General features: G+C 35.4%; 2 protein-coding genes and 2 pseudogenes across 2 annotated transcripts; 3 read left to right on the plus strand and 1 right to left on the minus strand.

Annotated features, from left to right (window-relative positions):
• Positions 1-804: 804 nt before the first annotated feature.
• On the minus strand, positions 805-2,701 carry LOC140969032 (glutamate receptor 2.2-like; annotated as a pseudogene).
• On the plus strand, positions 2,685-5,965 carry LOC140969029 (COP9 signalosome complex subunit 1-like). Its single transcript, XM_073430243.1, has 6 exons — positions 2,685-3,190; positions 4,076-4,396; positions 4,562-4,678; positions 4,755-4,840; positions 5,161-5,395; positions 5,486-5,965. The coding sequence occupies exons 1-6, from the start codon at positions 2,786-2,788 to the stop codon at positions 5,669-5,671; spliced, it is 1,350 nt and encodes a 449-aa protein (XP_073286344.1). The 5' UTR covers positions 2,685-2,785; the 3' UTR covers positions 5,672-5,965.
• Positions 5,966-6,640: 675 nt separating this feature from the next.
• Positions 6,641-11,919, plus strand: LOC140969033 (probable pectin methyltransferase QUA3; annotated as a pseudogene).
• Positions 11,920-14,546: 2,627 nt separating this feature from the next.
• LOC140969034 (homeobox-leucine zipper protein HDG1-like) lies at positions 14,547-17,436 on the plus strand. The gene is made up of 6 exons (XM_073430249.1): positions 14,547-15,399; positions 15,491-15,714; positions 15,881-15,998; positions 16,122-16,811; positions 16,906-17,007; positions 17,158-17,436. Exons 1-6 carry the CDS (start codon positions 15,175-15,177, stop codon positions 17,419-17,421), a joined length of 1,623 nt encoding a protein of 540 aa, XP_073286350.1. The 5' UTR covers positions 14,547-15,174; the 3' UTR covers positions 17,422-17,436.
• Positions 17,437-18,289: the final 853 nt, after the last annotated feature.

Here is an 18,289-nt window from a genome sequence, read left to right on the forward strand (position 1 = left end):
ACAAGGGACTAAAAAACTGTTATATATATAAAGAATAATATAATATAATAAAAATAAATTTTAAACTCTTAAATACGTATATAAATAACAAAAATTATATTTATCGAGTTTAAAATCTAAACAAAATATATATAATTAAATATAATTATATTTATATTTAAAAAATAAATCAAAATAAGTTCTGATATTATTAAAATAATATTTTAAACAAATTTTAAAATCCAAAATATCATTATATATATAAAAATAAAAATAAAATTTAAAATATAAAAAAAATAATCAAATTCTAAAAAATTTAAAAAATGTAAAAACAAGAATCAAACTAGTTTGCTTTTTCTGATCGGTTCTTGATTGGCTTAACAGAAAAACGATTTTTAGGCTAAGTTTGAACCAGACTTGTGGTCGTTTCTGAGACGAATCGGTCGATCCGGTCCGTTTTAAAAACAATGAGTTAAATGTCAATTTTATTGAATAAAACGGAATGTAACTCTATGTTATATCTTATGTATTATATCCGATATAATTTTATACAAAACATCAATTATGTTATTGTGAACCCATTCTACATTTATTTTAACTCAGAAAATCAATTTATATTCTTTTATAATCATATCAAGTGTAGCAAATACTGTCTCTTAAAGTTGAGGTGCATGTTTACTGCTAACTGTATTTTGTGTCCTTAGTTGGATTTCTGTCCATTCTATTAAATTTTTTTTACTTATAAAATTCAAATTATCTAATTTCATGTTTTTACTCCCAAAACATCATTAATTAATTAGTATAGTTTACTATTACAACATTACTCTATTCCTATATTTAACAAATAAATTAATCAGATAAACATTTAATTTTATTGTTGAAAATTATTGGCAAGATGTTAATTTTAGCATTGTATATATTGGTTTGTGATATTTTTAGTCATGCAGTATGTTTCCACAAATAAAAATAGCCCTCTAATTATTTCTTTTAATCAATTTTAATCATTTCAACCTAAAATTGTGTAAGTGAATGATGATTATTATTATTAAATTTTTGTTACCCATGCACATGTTACTAAAACCGGACAGAGTAAACTGGCTTGGATTCCTTCCCCTACTTGTAAATAGGTCTTTTCCTATTCTTTCTATGTCACAGGGTTAAAACCAAAAAATATTTTTTTTTCTTGATGTTTTCTGACGTTTCGATAAAACCTTCTCTTTTCGGATGAATCATATAATTTTACGATTTGATCGACTCTTTGGGATTATCCTGCACTTGGAAGAAGAAGTAGAAAAAAGAATAAATAATCCTTAACTTTTCGAGGAATCCTTCCTCAGTGGAGTAGATTAAGAAGAGTGTTACCCACAAGCACTTGTAATTTAGTTCTGCTTCAGAAGGGAAGAAGCTGCAAGTATCGAAGCTGGAACATTAATATCAGAAAACAAAAAGGAGGCAGGTTGGGAGAGAATCACCTGGAAAGAATGGAAAATAGGCAATCAGGCCAGCATGTTGACCAGGGGGATCGGTTATCCTACGTGCAAGTATCCTTACTGCTAGAGCGGTGGAGGTATAGAATAAATCAGTGGTAAGCCACAGTTCTTTGGTTAGAGGCCGGCTGCACAAAAGTCAATATACCATTCTCATCCTCATACTTGATAGAAACTACGCTTGTAAGACCTCCTTCAGCATGTGGTAATGTGAAGTCTGCATATATCGAAATCGAACGGATTGCTGTGATGGTGATATCTCCAAGAGCAGCATCGCACTTTTCCTATCATCATCACCAAAAATGAACAAATAACGAAATTCATAAAACTGAGATGTTTTATCATAAATTTCACCTGCAATGAAACTTGATATACAAGATCATTGTAATTCCCAACTCTTGAACCATCAGGATTAAAGAACGTATAGGGAACAAATTCATGTGGCACAGCATAAGGTAATGCTGCCATGACGGAGTCGAAAATCTCTTTGTAGTAACCAGTGACTGTGCTGGCATGAGTTTCTGGGTCGATCTCCTCTTTCAAGAACTCGTCAAAACCAGGCTTTACCGGCAATCCGATTCTCAGTTTCTTGGCGCTTACCGGGATTTCGGATCCTTTCGGTGCTGTAGTCGTGTCTCCTGGCCAAATGATACTCTTAAGCTTTTCCTTTGATACTCAAATAAGAATCCGTGACGTTTGAGTCCAGTTCAGAGAAAAATCCAAGATACTGTGTCCAAATTCCTACCTCTTTCTAGGCTTTCCCGATGATATTGACTATCTGATTCGGTGTCTGTTTCAATTTCCATTGACAAGATGAAACTCTCCAGCAAGTCCAGTAAATTTTGTATTTAATATTGCTTCAAGAATCAGATGGCCAGTTTCCGAAACTTGAAAGGTGAACAGGCCTTGGGGATCAGCATACCAAAAATACCAACTTCGGCTGATTTGACATCTTGGTTGTCCGCATAAAAGTCCTGATCCATGTCAAAGCAAAATAATTTAGTTCTTGGGATTTGGGGAGTAGAGGCTTCACCCCTAAAACACCTTGCATTGCTTCAATAACATCCAAATCCATTATATCGAGTGGATCAGTTACTCCAGTTTGTGACAATCCAGAATTATAATGATCACATTGGATCTATACAAAAGTTGATGGCTGAGCCCAGCCCACAGATGACAACTCACACGTGCGAAGCCCACTTACTTATGCCCCTCTCGCTTTCGCACGCACACATTGATGCAACCGAGGAAAAGAAGAAAGAACCCTAGCCAGTTCCAGTTTCTTTTTGGGTTAGGGTTTACTTATTCACCCCATTGTTATGGAAGCCGAAGATGATGCTACTGGAACGATGATCGAAGTAGAAGATATCTGCGTAAATGGAGCCGTTTTAGACGGCGAGTCGAAGCGGCACAGACCAATCATAAGCCGCGAGCAGCTCGATGTGGAGGCCTACGCAGCGCTGTACTCCGGCCGCACGAAGATCACTCGGCTACTGTTTATTGCTGAGAAAAGTGGCGTCGCCTCGATGCAGCTTGAGGTTTTGAGAATGGCGTATGATGAGATTAAGAAGGGGGAGAACACGCAGCTGTTCAGGGAGGTGGTTGCGAAGATTGATGGGCGATTGGGCCCGAATTATGGACCGGATAATGGATGGGCTGATGCGGTGGACCGACGGGCTGAGGTTCGGAAGGAGAAGCTCGAGAATGAACTCAATGCTTACAGGGTAGGCGTGATTTTCCATTCTCTCGCATAATAAACTCGAGCACACACAGAAATTACTGCTTGGTACTTCTTTCTTTGTTTTTTATTTTTTTGGGTCACTGTAGTTTCAGCACTATTGGATTTTCAAGCTGTTTTATTGATGCTTTTCCGATCGAGTTTGAAAAAGAAGTTACCCAATCTTAGTCTGATAGGTGTAAATACACTCAGATTGCTGATACTATTATCTGGTTTTCACTGTAACAAGTGTACTGTGTTTGTGTGATGCAATTGGTGATATGTAAGAAGAACAGTTATCCTTTTTTTTTATATCTTGGTGTTGATTTTGGAGTAATTTCTTAATCATTCACATTAGCTTTGATTATCCATGTACTGTGGATTTACTGAGTTCTTGTGTGTTAATTCTTTGTATGGGGTGCTGGATTGTTCCTTGCTTTTTATAAGTTTTGGAAGATTATTGCATAGCTTACCTGCTGATAAGTACTTATAACATCCTTGGCTTTTGGAACTGTCTTATCCTGAATGTTACTTGTAAATTTAGCAGACTTTTTTTTGTGGTGTAAAGATTTGATGGACATTGAACTATATAACAAACCATCATCTTGTTATTTCAAATTGTTTTTAGAGTTGAAGGGTGTCCGTTTCTGATTTGTTCAATCATTTTATTTGAATCCTAATCGTCACTTTGCAGTGGCTCAAGATTTAAATCTGTGGATATTTCTAACCCCAACCCATCAATATACCTTCTTGATTTAAATTGTGGATTTTCAGTCAACTAGTCCAAATTTATTTACTTTTTTGTGTGTTCTGGAAACTTTCTACGTTATTTTCTGTATAGCTGATCTGTATTTTGTATAATTTTCCTTAACTCTTATTATTCATGTTGCAGACAAATTTGATCAAAGAGAGCATTCGAATGGGTTATAATGATTTTGGAGATTTTTTTTATGCACATGGTCATCTTGGTGAAGCTTTCAAAAATTATGTCCGCACACGTGACTACTGCACTACATCCAAACATATCATTCATATGTGTCTAAATGCAATTTTGGTTGGCATCGAGATGGGCCAGTTCACACATGTTACTAGCTACGTTAGCAAGGCTGAGCAAAGTCAAGATACCTCGGACACCATTACAATTGCAAAATTACGTTGTGCTGCTGGTTTGGCTCATTTGGAAGGCAAAAAGTATAAGCTTGCTGCTCGAAAGGTGTGCCATTTGAATATTTCCTACAAATTAAATGATAGTTTTAGTTTAAACTTCCATGTTTTGAAATCATCTTGTTCATTTAACTGAAAAAGTAAGAATGAATCATGTGGTGGTACATATCTTTGCCAAATTTATTTTATCTTACAGTTGCATGCCTACGTGCAGTTCCTAGAAACTGGTCCTGAACTTGGGAATAACTACACAGAAGTGATTGCACCACAAGATGTTGCAACCTATGGTGGTCTTTGCGCACTCGCAAGTTTTGATCGTGCAGAACTGAAGGCAAATTTGTCGTGTTTTAGTTGTTTTTAATTATGCATTTTAATTTTCTCATTTATGGAATATTTCTTTTTGGCAGTGCAAAGTCATTGACAACAGTAACTTCAAGAGTTTCTTGGAATTAGTACCTGAAATCAGGGAGCTAATTAATGATTTCTATACCAGGTAACCAGACTCTGTTGCCTTTGAATGTTGTACACACACACACATGCAGCAAAGGGCGAGAAACCCTAGGCTTCCATTGTGCAACACCGATGCTACACAACCCTTATACACCTTCTGCTCAGGCGCACAACGAGGGCACTAGAGTTGGGGTAAATGGCTTTGTTGTACATGGCATCCTTGAAATGCAATCTGATTGCTTATTCAAATATAAAACAAATGAAAATCAACGATCCTCCATTTTCAGTATCTTTGTGGATGAATATGGCATCCCAGTCCCTTGTTTGATTCCAATAATTGTTTCTTCTTTTGTTTTTTTGCAGTCACTATGCTTCCTGCCTTGAATATCTTGGAAACCTTAAAACGAACTTGTTACTCGACATTCATTTACACGACCATGTGGAAACACTATATGAGCAAATTCGCAACAAAGCTCTGATCCAGTACACTCACCCATTTGTCTCTGTTGATCTGCATATGATGGCAAATGCTTTCAACACAACTGTTACTTGCTTGGAGAAAGAGCTTGAAGCTCTCATTACCAATGACCAAATACAGGTAATAAATACCAAACTTTAACTGATTTACCCCCGTCTCCAAAGTTTCAGATTAGTTTGAATTTTCAACAATTGTCCAATTTTGTTACAGGCGCGGATTGATTCACACAACAAAATTCTCTATGCTCGGCATGCAGATCTGAGAAAAGGCACGTTCCAACGTGTCCTGCAGACTGGCTGTGAATTTGACCGTGAAGTGAGAGCCATGCTTTTGAGAGCAAACCTTATCAAACATGATTATAACCTCAGAGCAGCTCGTAAGCATGGAAATTTATAGTTGCTTGTTTATAAAGGGACGCCCTTATTTTTTATAGGTTAGAAATCTGTCAAAAAATTTTATATGGAAAGAGAAACGGCTTGGATACGGCGGCTTAACTGACACTTCCGAGTTATCGGGATTTCATGGAGACAAGGGGAGGAGGGGTTGCCGTGGGCATCGTATCAATCAATCATGAAAAATTAATCTTTTGTTCAATACCCTGCCTCTCAATTTTGAATTTCAGGTCATGTTGATTTACACAATTCATCTATATTTGTTGGTTATACAGATGTCTGAGTGCCATTTTTTTCCTGTCTCCTGTTGATCGTGTCCAATTTTTTCCCCTAAAATTTTAGTGTTACATCCATCTATTCTACTGATTGATCGAGATACTTGGGTCGATGTTCAGTTGTAGTCAGCGGTGACGAGAAAAAAATGGTATTAAAACTTTGTTTGGATCGATATTTTAAAAATGTTTTTTAAGTGAACTTTATAAGTATTTATTTAGACAAGTTTTGTAAAAAGTCTGAAATTTTGAGTCATTTCCTACATTTATTTGATGATTTTTAAAGAATAATTAAGTGTTATTCATCGAAAATAAAACAAATACGGGTCAAATGAGCGATAAATGGAAAAAAAAAAAACATAAGAAAAAAAATTAAACACGTGGAGAAATTTTATTTCCCTCGAGTATCATGTGGTTTTATTAGCGAGAAAATGGAATGATTTTTAAGGTTTTCTTTGAAGCTTTGACAGCCTAGATTGTAAGTCAAAGGAGGTTTTTATTTTATTTTTACAAATAAAAGTGATTAATTAATTACTTGGTAAACCAATGAGTGTACGTTGAGCAGCAACAATTGTACTCCCTCCACTTCCACGTTTGGTCCAAGTCTTTCTCGTGTCACCGCCAACCGCAGTTCCCAAGCCTCAGATCTTCAAGAATTTGCGTCTCTGATGAACTCTTGAAGCTCTGTTTGAACTCAGTAAAAACCAGTCTTAAGTCAGCTGAGTCGGGATATGAATTACTGCAGGGAAAGACAATGCCCTCCATTTGAGGAGACAACCACTGTGTTTGATCTCGCCGCCGAATGGGTATCGGGTACCAGTTCAGTGGCCGGAGAGTTTGCACAAGGTTTTTTTTTTTTTTTTTGTTTTTTTTTTTTTTTTTGTTATTCTTATGGCTTGGATTCTGATTGATTTCTTTGATCATTCTGAAGGTGGAGTTAGAGTGTGGTTACCCGGTATTGATTTCTTCCTGGAACTTTAGTGTTTTTACTCAACTTTCTGCAATCGAAACATATGAAAATAAAAATGCTGGTGAGCTACATGAAGTTGCATATATTCCTTGGCATCTAGCTTGTCCGATGAATTGCTAGAGTTTTTGAAATTTCCAGTGCAGTTTTTTGACTTGTAAAGGTGAAAGCTGGGTTAGTGAATGGTTGTAATCTGCGTCAACTGCTAAGGTTTCATTAGCTTGTTTACTGTGTCAGAAAAACGGAAATGGGTTGGTACACTCAGAGTTCAAGTTCTTGATTTTTTTTTTTGAAATGGACTCGTGTCTTGCGCTTTCTCCATCGTTCTTTAGAACGAGTGCTTATTTAATTTCTCTAGATTGGATGTGACATATGGTGGATCTGGTAAATGGTGTTGAATCTGCTTTTAGTACAAGTTTGATGTACTCGTGCACAAGTTAAAAGTTAAAAATTCAATCTTGCTATCGTGTTACGGTTTTGCAAATTACGGTTCTTATGATTGTATCTGTGAGTATGTTCTGGCAGATTGATAGGCATGGTTGTGTAGTTAATCTTAATTTTGTTTCTTTTAAAATGGTAATTTTTTTATTGTCTCGGTGTTATGCAAAGTTCGTTCTTTCTGATTCTCTTCCCCGTTAGATGTTGTTGCCTTGAACTCTTCTATATCAACTGTACTTCCAACTATCAGACAATCATAGTCGATGATAATAACATCACTGCTCATGTTGTTTTTACAGAACCATACATGATTTTCACCTCATACGGCTCCTCATAGATAACGAATAAATCTAAATCTCCGGACCTTTCAGCACTATTTTAATGTAGTTGTAAGATCGATGGAGAGGCAGATGCTTGTTCTAAGGTCTTGAATCAGATCAATGAAATTCTGTAAGCTAGATTTATCAAATGCTGACTCCTTCGGTTCTTGCAGACTTTTATTGGTTGATTTTTGGTCTTCCGGAAAAAGAATGCGAGTTTGATTCGCTCTTCTAATTAGGGCATATGTATGAGTTTGCTGAATGTGTATTCCAGTGGCAGTTGGACATGATTTTTTTTTAGCTATTAAAATGGTTTCATATCGAAGGTGGTAAGTCAACTACTTGGTCAAACCACTGAAGGCATCACCTTTGTAATTGTTTCTACTGTGAGGAAAAGTGGGGGAAACTGAAAAATGAGACTCAATGCAGAATGTCAATTGGTTGAGGATTTTTTTTATTTTTCTTTTTTAAATATACATTTTGTTCATGAGATGTTTACAAGAGTCTAATCATGATTTTCATGGATCACATAAGCTCAAATGATAAGATAATATAAGCTTCTTCCAAAGTTGGGAGACCTCGTCTTAATTTTATTGAAAATTGCTTTGGCTTGCCCATATAAGCATCAATTATTGACTGAATACTGCCTTGTAATTTGTAATGGCTGATTTAATTCAACCAATTTTAGAGCATATTTAGAAAGAACGGACCTCTTAAGCACCAAAAACTTCTCATAAGTTCCACAGATTATAACATCTTCTATAGCTAAGCAGAACACCCTCTAACTGCCTTCAATAAGATCCTTTGTAAACGATGTTCTACATTTCATACTTAATGCAAAACTGTCGAAGGCTTGAATCTGATCTGCATGCTAATATCTGTTTATATACAGATATAGCATGATAATATGCCTTAAAATGAAATAGCTGAAAGAAAAGGCCGCCAGGGATGGATGAAAAAGGAAGGCCCGCATTTCATTTTCCCTGGAGGTGGCATGATGTTACCAGATGGAGCGATACAATATATTGAGAAACTTAAACAGTATATCCCTATAGCTGGTGGAGTTCTGAGAACTGCCCTTGATATGGGATGCGGGGTAATAAACTGTCATCTTTTCATATTGTTACCGATTATTGTAGTCTTTTTAAAAATCTTGGTGGTCATTATATTGCAATTTGCAGGTTGCTTGTTTTGGTGGATATATGCTTGCTGAAGAGATATTAACTATTTCTTTTGCTCCAAAGGATTCACACAAAACACAGATACAATTTGCTTTGGAAAGAGGAGTACCAGCTTTTGTTGCAATGCTTGGCACTAGTAGACTCCCCTTTCCTGCTTTCTCTTTTGATTTGGTGAATGTTCTGGATGCTTGATCCATTTCACCGCATACAGTGAGTCCCCGGCATCTCAGAAGTTTATGATAACATCTATTGAAATTTTTGTAACCTGTCTCATCTCTTTTTAACGCAGAAAACTTATTACTTTTCAGATGCTACGTATTTTCTTGAAGTTGATCGGTTACTTCGCCCAGGAGGCTTCCTAGTCATCTCTGGGCACCCTGTACAAGTGGCAAAAACAAGACAAAGAATGGAATGATCTGCAGGCTGTGGCCAGATCATTGTGTTATGAGATCATTGTCGTGGATGGAAACACAGCAATCTGGAAAAAGCCTAGTGGGGATTCATGTCTTCTAAATCCAAATGGATTTGGATTTCATTTTTGTGAAGAATCTGTTGATCCAAGTTTTGCATGGTAATGCACATGATTCAGTCTTAACGCTCTCATGTTTTTGTTATTCCATTTGATTGACAGGTGATCCTGAACTTCATAATTTTGCGAATGACAATTAACATGGTTGGTTCTAGCTTTCAGCAGTTGCATTTTGTGGACTGAAATAAATGAATCTTCAGGTCTTTCAAGTTGAAGAAATGTGTGAGCCGGCTAACATCTGTCAAGGGAGATTTTGCTATTGGGGTGATTCCAGAGTGGCCCGAGAGATCGACAAAGGTTCCTTCACGGGTTAGTGTCATGAAGAAGGGAATGGGTGTATTTGAAGCTGATAATCGAAGATGGATAAGAAGGGTTGCTTATTACAAGAATTCGCTAAACTTGAAACTAGGAACTCCATCTATACGAAATGTCATATACATGAATGCATTCTTCGGAGGTTTTGCTGCAGCAATAGCATCTGATACTGTTTGGGTAATGAATGTCGTCCCTGCTCGCAAGCCTCTGACTCTTGATGTCATTTATGATCGTGGACTTATTGGACTTTACCATGATTGGTGAGTAGAATCAACAATATATTCTATTCATTGTTCTGTGACATTGTTTAGGCTTGTGAAAGATAGTCGATAGATGAATCAGAAGTAAATCCATTCGCTGCAATACTTGAGATGCGCTACATGCATGTTTATTGTTAGATATTCTCACCGTTGAATTGAATCTTGTTGTGGCTGATGCATGCAGGTGTGAGACTTTTTCCACTTATCCTCAGACTTACGATCTAATTCATGTAGCCGCTATAGAATCTCTTATAAAAGATCCAAGTTCTGGAAAGAGCAGGTCTGTATTGCACTTTTTTCAACTCAACTATTTGTTGGCTCTTTACCACTCTTTCCTCAGGAAATTTCAAGTGCATTTTCTGCTACTGAGTAATACTCTGCTATCCCTGTCGCACCGGCACGGCCAGGGCTACACAGATACTACGCAACATGGATTTGACTGACACATATGTACCATTAAATGCATATTAATCTCTACTAATTCTACTGTATTTTAAATTTAGACACATGATTAAACCTGACATTTCGACTGTATATGAAGTTTCAAATAAAAGTGAACAAATTAGACCGTGATACAAGGTTGTCTGTATTGGTCTTCCTTGTTCATTCTAAACAATTTGATTGAAGAACTCATGAGAGTAACCTTAAAAGTCTAAATGCATGAAAACTAATTTTTAATCTTTATTTCGATATTATATAGTTGTCTTACATAGTTTTATTATTCAAAGTATGTGAAACTATGTAATGAAAACTAGTATTTATTTAGTTGTTAATTAGTAATCAATTTTATAACTTTAAGGTTGCGCTCGTATTAATGGATTTGATTTGTTGGAAAATGTTTCATTTCGGGGATGGATTTGGGGAATCGATTGAATATGTGATTTTGGCTTTGATATTTATTATAGGATCAAATTCCTAATTTTTTTGTGGAAAGTTATAGATATGATAGCTCTGCCAATATGGGCAATTCTTGTGGCTCAACAGTAACCAAAGTCCTACGATTTGATAGATCTACCAATAGTGGCAATTCTTGTGGCTCAACACTAACCAAAATGTACTGGATATACCCATCTATGTGTAGATATATGTCTCCGTTTTTCATTTTAATTTCCTAGACACTTCTCGTGGCACATCCAACATGCATGTCTCTTAGGATCGTGTCCGACGGGATATGATGTGTTTTCTAAAGTGTGTGTGCATTACAGTTGGCTATTCTTTCCCTTCATCTGCCATTTTTTTAATATTTGGGCGGCTAGCATAAGTATTGCAGCCTCCTTTTCATTTTTTTCTCTTTGTCTAATTAGTCCATACCTTGAGACAATTGAAGTTATATCTTCTATGACATTTACTAATTCTCTCCTTCGAATGATTCTATGAGATCAACTTTCCTTTTGAAGTGAGAATTTTTATATGATATTGAACATGAATCTCTTGCACGCGATTTTATAGATGCCATGCCCAACTTTTTAATGGAAATAAATTACTCAACTCCAACCGGTTACCCTACTATCAGTCTGATGACACGAACAAGCTAGAATATAGCTAAGAACACTTGCTAGTAATTTGAGCCTTCACTTGTTTTTCTGTATGTAAAATTACTTTTGAGCCTTCACTTGTTTTTCTGTATGTAAAATTACTTGCATTATACCTCCATACAGAAAGTTGATGCCATTCGTTTGGACTTGTTTGTTTTTCCAATATTTGAAGTCTTGGTCTTCTTTTTTGCACCAGCTTGATAATCTAGACTGAAATGCAGGTGTAACATCGTGGATTTGATGGTAGAATGGATCGAATCTTACGCCCTGAAGGCACGGTTGTCATTCTAGATTCACCAGAAGTGATCGATAAAGCAGCTCGCATCGCGTGTGCCAGAAGATGGAAACCTACTATACACGAGAAAGAACCCGAATCACACGGAACAGAGAGAATGCATGTAGCACTTAATAACTTGTGGAAGCTACCTTCCTGATCCTACTTTAAAATTATATATCTACTAAATAATAATAATAATAATAATATATAGTTATTCGAGTAAGTTGTGAGTTACTATAGTAACTATATTATTGTTATGAACTATTCGAATATAAACATTTAAAATTCGAACTCGACTCAAATGAAGAATCAAATAAGCAGTTTCGACCAAACTGTTTACGACACTCCTACTCTATATTACTTCGAGACAATAAAACCATCCCATACATTTTAGGGGGTTATATTTAGTGTTGAGACCCAATAGTTAGTTATATCGGATGTATTTCTCCCCATAACATAATAGAAAAATCCGTCTATATATATAATCTATTGATTATATAGATCACATTTATTCAAATATTTATATAACTATTACTTAAATATTTTTGTAACTTTAATGGTTAATTTTCCATTCTTTGATTTTAAATAATTAAATATAATATGATATTCCACTCACTACTTATGTTATATATACTCAAAAAGATTTTTAAATAATTAAATATAATATGATATTTCAAATATTTATAGCACTATTTTTCAAAATTAAACACGAAATAAAAGTGCAGATTTAGGTTGGTCTTGGTCTATAAATCTTGGTTACAACCATATTTATGACATCATTAATTGTAAAAGTTAATCTAAAATTAGGACTGATATGTAATTAGTTAGTTTGGCCCATCGTAGGTTGGGTGAGCTGATGGGCTAAAAAGCCTACTGCTGCTCACATAGGCCCAATATAATATGTAATATTTTTTTTTAAAAAAAAGAATAATCTGTAATTTACTATTCCTTAAATGCTGTATAAGGCATTTACTTTAAGAGAAAATCATAATTTTCTTTCCCTGGTATGTCTTTTATGTTATTTTGATTTTTTATGTTGTCAAATTTATCTATCAGCATTGTATATAATTTTTTTTAAAAAAAATTCCAATCATTTGTTTATTAAAAGTGTTGGTGTGACACTGTACAAGTGAACGTCATGTCAACACTGCATCAGTACCACGTCCCAAAAAGGAGATATTGGTCCCTCAAAATTCATGAATTATCATATGGCTCAATCTATTACTATTGGATTTATATTCAGAATGAAAAATAATATTTTTTTATGGACCGAGTAAAATAAGTCAGATGAAAGAATATATGTCTCACAAAATTGACTCGTAAGACTGTCTTATATTAGTTTTATGATTCTCTTTGAACCCACTCGCTTATGTCCTAATTATTGTAATATGCACGTAATTAGAAATAACATGTTACAATAATATGCATAATTACATGTATAAACCTTAAGATATGTATGAGTGAGGCCTAATCAAATCTCACATTGCTACAAAAAACGACATTTCAAAAATAATAATAATAATCAAGTTAATTAATTTGAGTTTTTTTAATAAAATATTAAACTATATCAACCATGAGGTTTGGAAAATAAATTTGATAAAATTTTAAAATAATTTTATTTTATGTTAAATTAACTATAAAATTTAGAATTTAATCACATAATACAGTAAATGTGATTTTAAGACATCGACAAGTCTTTCTCAATCCCTTTGTGAAAATGAACTTTGTTCATAGAGTAGATCTTTTGTGAGACGGTCTCACGAATCTTTATCTATGAAACGGGTCAACCCTACCGATATTCACAATAAAAAGTAATACTTTTAGCATAAAAAGTAATATTTTTTCATGGATGACCCAAATAAGAGATCTGTATCACAAATACGATCATGAGACCGTCCCACACAAGTTTTTGTCTTGTTTTCATATTATTACATTCAAAAGAGGGTGAAAATTAAGTTAGGCAAAATCCCTAGGAAGTAAAAACACCCAAAAAGCAAAACCAAAACAAATCAAATGGAAACAAAAAAAACAGAGGAAAAAAATAGGTTGAATATTTAGTGACAATTCTTTAAAAAAAATATATCTGGAGTGTAACTCAAATATCTTAAATTATCGTGACAATTATTAAAAAAGCATTTACTACAAAAAGTTCCGGAACTGTATGTATTATTTGATTGAATATTTATTTATTTCGTAAAAAAAATAATTTAAAATAACAAATTTGATTGGATATTCGCGCATATACATGCATATAACATTTAGATATTATATATATTGTAATTAAAATTTAATATAAAATACTTTAAATGGTTCGAATTATACATAATAAGGAATGCTGTATAATTTTATTTTGATTTATATGAATAAACTGCAATAGATTTCGCCATTTTCGTTAGTCCACAGACTTTCGAGGGTGTCGTGGATATGTATGTATCGTCGCTATCTCTCCTCGTTTTTGTTTGGGAGTCAATTATTTATGGGAAAAACTTACGTGAGACGGTCTCACGGATCGTATTTTGTGAGACGAATATCTTATTTGGATTATCTATGAAAAAATATTACTTTTTATGCTAAGAGTATTACTTTTTATTATGAATATCAGTAAGATTGACCCGTCTCATAGATAAAGATTCTTGAGACCGTCTCACAAGAAACTTATTCATTATTTAATTAAGAAAATGATTCACATGTATTTTAAATATATACGAAGATGTCATTTTTTTATTTAAATAATTGATTGAAATTAAAAAACAAAAATATCCCATTTTCTTCTGCTTTGAGTTTCTCTCTCCGCAGATTAGAAATTTTTTATATAAAAAAAGGAAAAGGGAAAATCAAGACTTTTTGTGAAAGACTTGTTATTCTTTCTCTGTGTCTATTGTGTAGGCTTTTTCCAAGTCAAGCATGCAGATGCTGAGATGACAGGCGAGCAAGAACATCCCTTCAAACTTAGGGTTTTCTTGCTCCGCAGAGCCCCTTTTTTCTGCTTTTTTTATCACAGTAAAACTGAGACTTGTAATGTCATAGTAGTGGGTTTCATTCTTTCTTTTTTCTGTGTTTGTTTTTCTTGTATTTCTTAGTGTTTAAAGATTCGAGCTTTTGGAGAGGCAGTTGGAGACATTTGGTTTCAGGCCTCGTGTCTCCTCTACCTCTCTTGTTTTTCTTCCATTTATTTATTTATTATTATTTTTTTCCTTGAAAGTAGGCTTCTTATTCATCTTGGTTTCTTTTTCTGCGTGTAAAATTTCATTTTTTGACTTCATCTTGCTTGTAACTCGAGGTTAAACAATCATAGAGTGATTCTGTGGTAAGTGTAGCAGTTGTACATTTTATAAAGGTAAGATCTTGTAGGGAGGAGAGGAGAGGAGAGAAAAGGGTGAGAAAAAAAATTCAGCGAAAGGCATTATTATTTGATGAATTTTGGGGATTTTCTTGAAAGCAATTCTTGTGTTACTGGCAGTGCAAGAATTGTTGCTGATATACAATTTAGCAATAATATTAACTCAATACCCAATCCAAGCTGTGGGAATATTATTAACAACAGCATGCCCGCCGGTGCAATTGGTCCGCCCCGCCTTGTACCTCAGTCTCTCGTCACCAAACCAATGTTCAACTCCCCCGGCCTTTCTCTTGCCCTTGTAAGTAAACCCACTATATATGTATGTGTTTACGGTTGATTTCAGATACATGGGCTGATTTTCGTGGTGGGTTTTCCTTGTTTTCGAGCAGCAAACGAGTATGGAGGGCCAAGGAGAGGTAGCGAGAACCGGGGAGAATTATGGCTCTACTACTGTTGGAGGAAGAAGAAGCAGAGATGAGGAGCATGAAAGCAGATCTGGGAGTGAAAATATGGATGGGATTGCCTCTGGAGATGATGTTGATACCGCCGACAACCCGCCGAGAAAGAAAAGATACCACCGACACACTCCTCAGCAAATCCAAGAGCTCGAAACGTATGTGAGATGACCCTTTTCTTTACTTGTTTCAAGGAATCCTTCTATTCTAATTCCATCGCCTTTTGATAAATATTTCTTCTGTTTGTTCCTTTTTTGTTTGTTTCTCCGTCTGTTACTTGTGTTGGTTTTTTTGTTTGTTTGATTGTTTTGGTTGGGCTTTCAGTCTCTTCAAGGATTGTCCTCATCCTGATGAAAAGCAAAGATTAGAGCTTAGCAGGAGGCTTTGCTTGGAGACTAGACAGGTCAAGTTTTGGTTTCAGAATCGAAGAACTCAAATGAAGGTACAAGTAAAATTAATAGCCAACTAACTTTTTTTTTACTTTCTTGTGTTGTGGATTGGTTTTGGAGTTTTATGCGTTACACTGAAGATGTTGATTGAGATTTGGGATTCTTGATTTCACCAGACTCAAATGGAACGCCATGAAAATTCCTTACTCAGGCAAGATAACGACAAGCTTCGAGCCGAAAACATGTCCATGAGGGAGGCAATGAGGAACCCCATGTGCACAAACTGTGGTGGGCCTGCAATAATTGGTGAAATATCCCTTGGAGAACAACACCTCCGGATCGAAAATGCAAGGCTAAAAGATGAACTTGACCGTGTCTGCACTCTAGCGGGGAAGTTTTTAGGCCGACCCATCTCATCTTTAGCTGCATCCATGAATCCTCCATTGCCTAGTTCAAGCTTGGAACTTGGAGTTGGAAACAATGGATTCGGAGGTCTAACAGCGATTACTTCAACTCTACCATTAGTCCCTTCTGATTTTGGAGTTGGAATTTTGAATCATTTGCCTGCGGTGGCTCCAAAAGGACCAATAAACATTACTCCAATTGACAGATCATTGGAGAGATCTATGTATTTGGAGCTTGCTTTGAGTGCGATGGATGAATTGGTTAAAATGGCACAAACTGATGAACCCCTTTGGATTAGAAGCTTGGAAGGTAGGAGAGAGATATTGAATCTTGAGGCGTATTTCAGGACATTTACTCCTTGCATTGGCATGAAACCAAATGGCTTCATTACCGAAGCATCAAGGGAGACTGGCATGGCGATCATCAACAGTTTGGCCCTTGTTGAGACATTAATGGATTCGGTAGACTTCACTAAATGTTCGCTTGAGTTTTTTGTTTGAAGTTTAATTTCTTGAAGGCGTAAGTGATTGAATGAAATTTCTGTTTTGCCATTAGAACAAGTGGACTGAGATGTTTCCGTGTATAATTTCAAGAACATCAACTACAGATGTGGTATCTGGTGATATGGGAGGATCAAGGAATGGTGCACTTCAGCTGGTAATGCCAATCCCATTAGTGTAAACAGGCACAAGAATTTAATTGTCCGCAATTTATTGTATTCTAACTCATCATTCATTAGCCCTTTAGATTTTTATTTTCCTCTGGTGTTCCAGTTTGTTATTCTTCTATCCTCTTTATGATCACTAGATGCATGCTGAACTCCAAGTTCTATCCCCATTGGTTCCGGTCCGAGAAGTGAACTTTCTCCGATTCTGCAAGCAACATTCTGAGGGTGTGTGGGCTGTTGTCGACGTGTCCATCGATGCCATACGGGAAACTTCCTGCGGTGGTCGGACATTTTCAAGTTGCCGGCGACTCCCATCCGGCTGTGTGGTCCAAGATATGCCTAGTGGATATTCTAAGGTAACAATTCATTGCTTCTTACACATGCATTTTCTTGTTGGCTTGTGACCTATTACATACTGCTCCTTCACTATTGTTTTCTTCACATTTATGAGACCCCAACAAATGGTAGGTGCCCTTCTTCCTTCCCTTATAAATAAGTTTGTTGAGGCAACTGTACGATTGAAACTTAGTTGGGAACATTTAATTGAACGCTCCAAGCCACAGTGTCAAAAAATGTGTGTTTCTGTTTCAAGATTAGGTGCATGGTAATAGTGATCGAATCGGTCAATACTCGACTCGAGCTTATAAGCATAGTTTTGTCTGATAATGATTCACCAAATCTCGTGAAAAAGCAGTTTGCTCTAACTCATTATTGAAGAAGTTCTTTAATTTTTTTGGTCCAATATCCCCTTTTAACTTTAATACATTAAACTTAAATTAATTTCCCAGAAGATTCTTCTCTTTCCACATGAATGTAGATATTTTATTCTAACCCTTTCCAAAATATAAACATGATATTACGAACACCGTGCACGGGATAATCGATGTTAACCGGATCAATAAATTGAATAGAAGTATCTGATAACTCCTAATGTTATTCCTTGGGACATATTAATTTCATATGTTTAATTAGATGCTCTAAATCTCAAACTTTGGTAGAATAAAATTAAGTATTTGATGCTTCTATTCCAATCTTTGATGCTGTCCCCATCAAACCCCATGCCAATATAATATATTGTTTCCCTGTGAATTCGCTGGTTCCAGCCTCATGATGTACGTTTCTGTTTTTGTACTCAAATATCAAGATTTTGTGTTTGTTGTCACGTGAGCATCCATTTTCAACCTTTTGTGTTTAGACCCTACCTCGTGCCTACAAATCTTGCAAAATTTTGTGTACACGATATTTTATTCACTGTGCATGCTTCTAATATAT

This window comes from Primulina huaijiensis, unplaced genomic scaffold, assembly GCF_012295235.1.
Source record: "Primulina huaijiensis isolate GDHJ02 unplaced genomic scaffold, ASM1229523v2 scaffold39561, whole genome shotgun sequence".
NCBI lineage: Eukaryota > Viridiplantae > Streptophyta > Magnoliopsida > Lamiales > Gesneriaceae > Primulina > Primulina huaijiensis.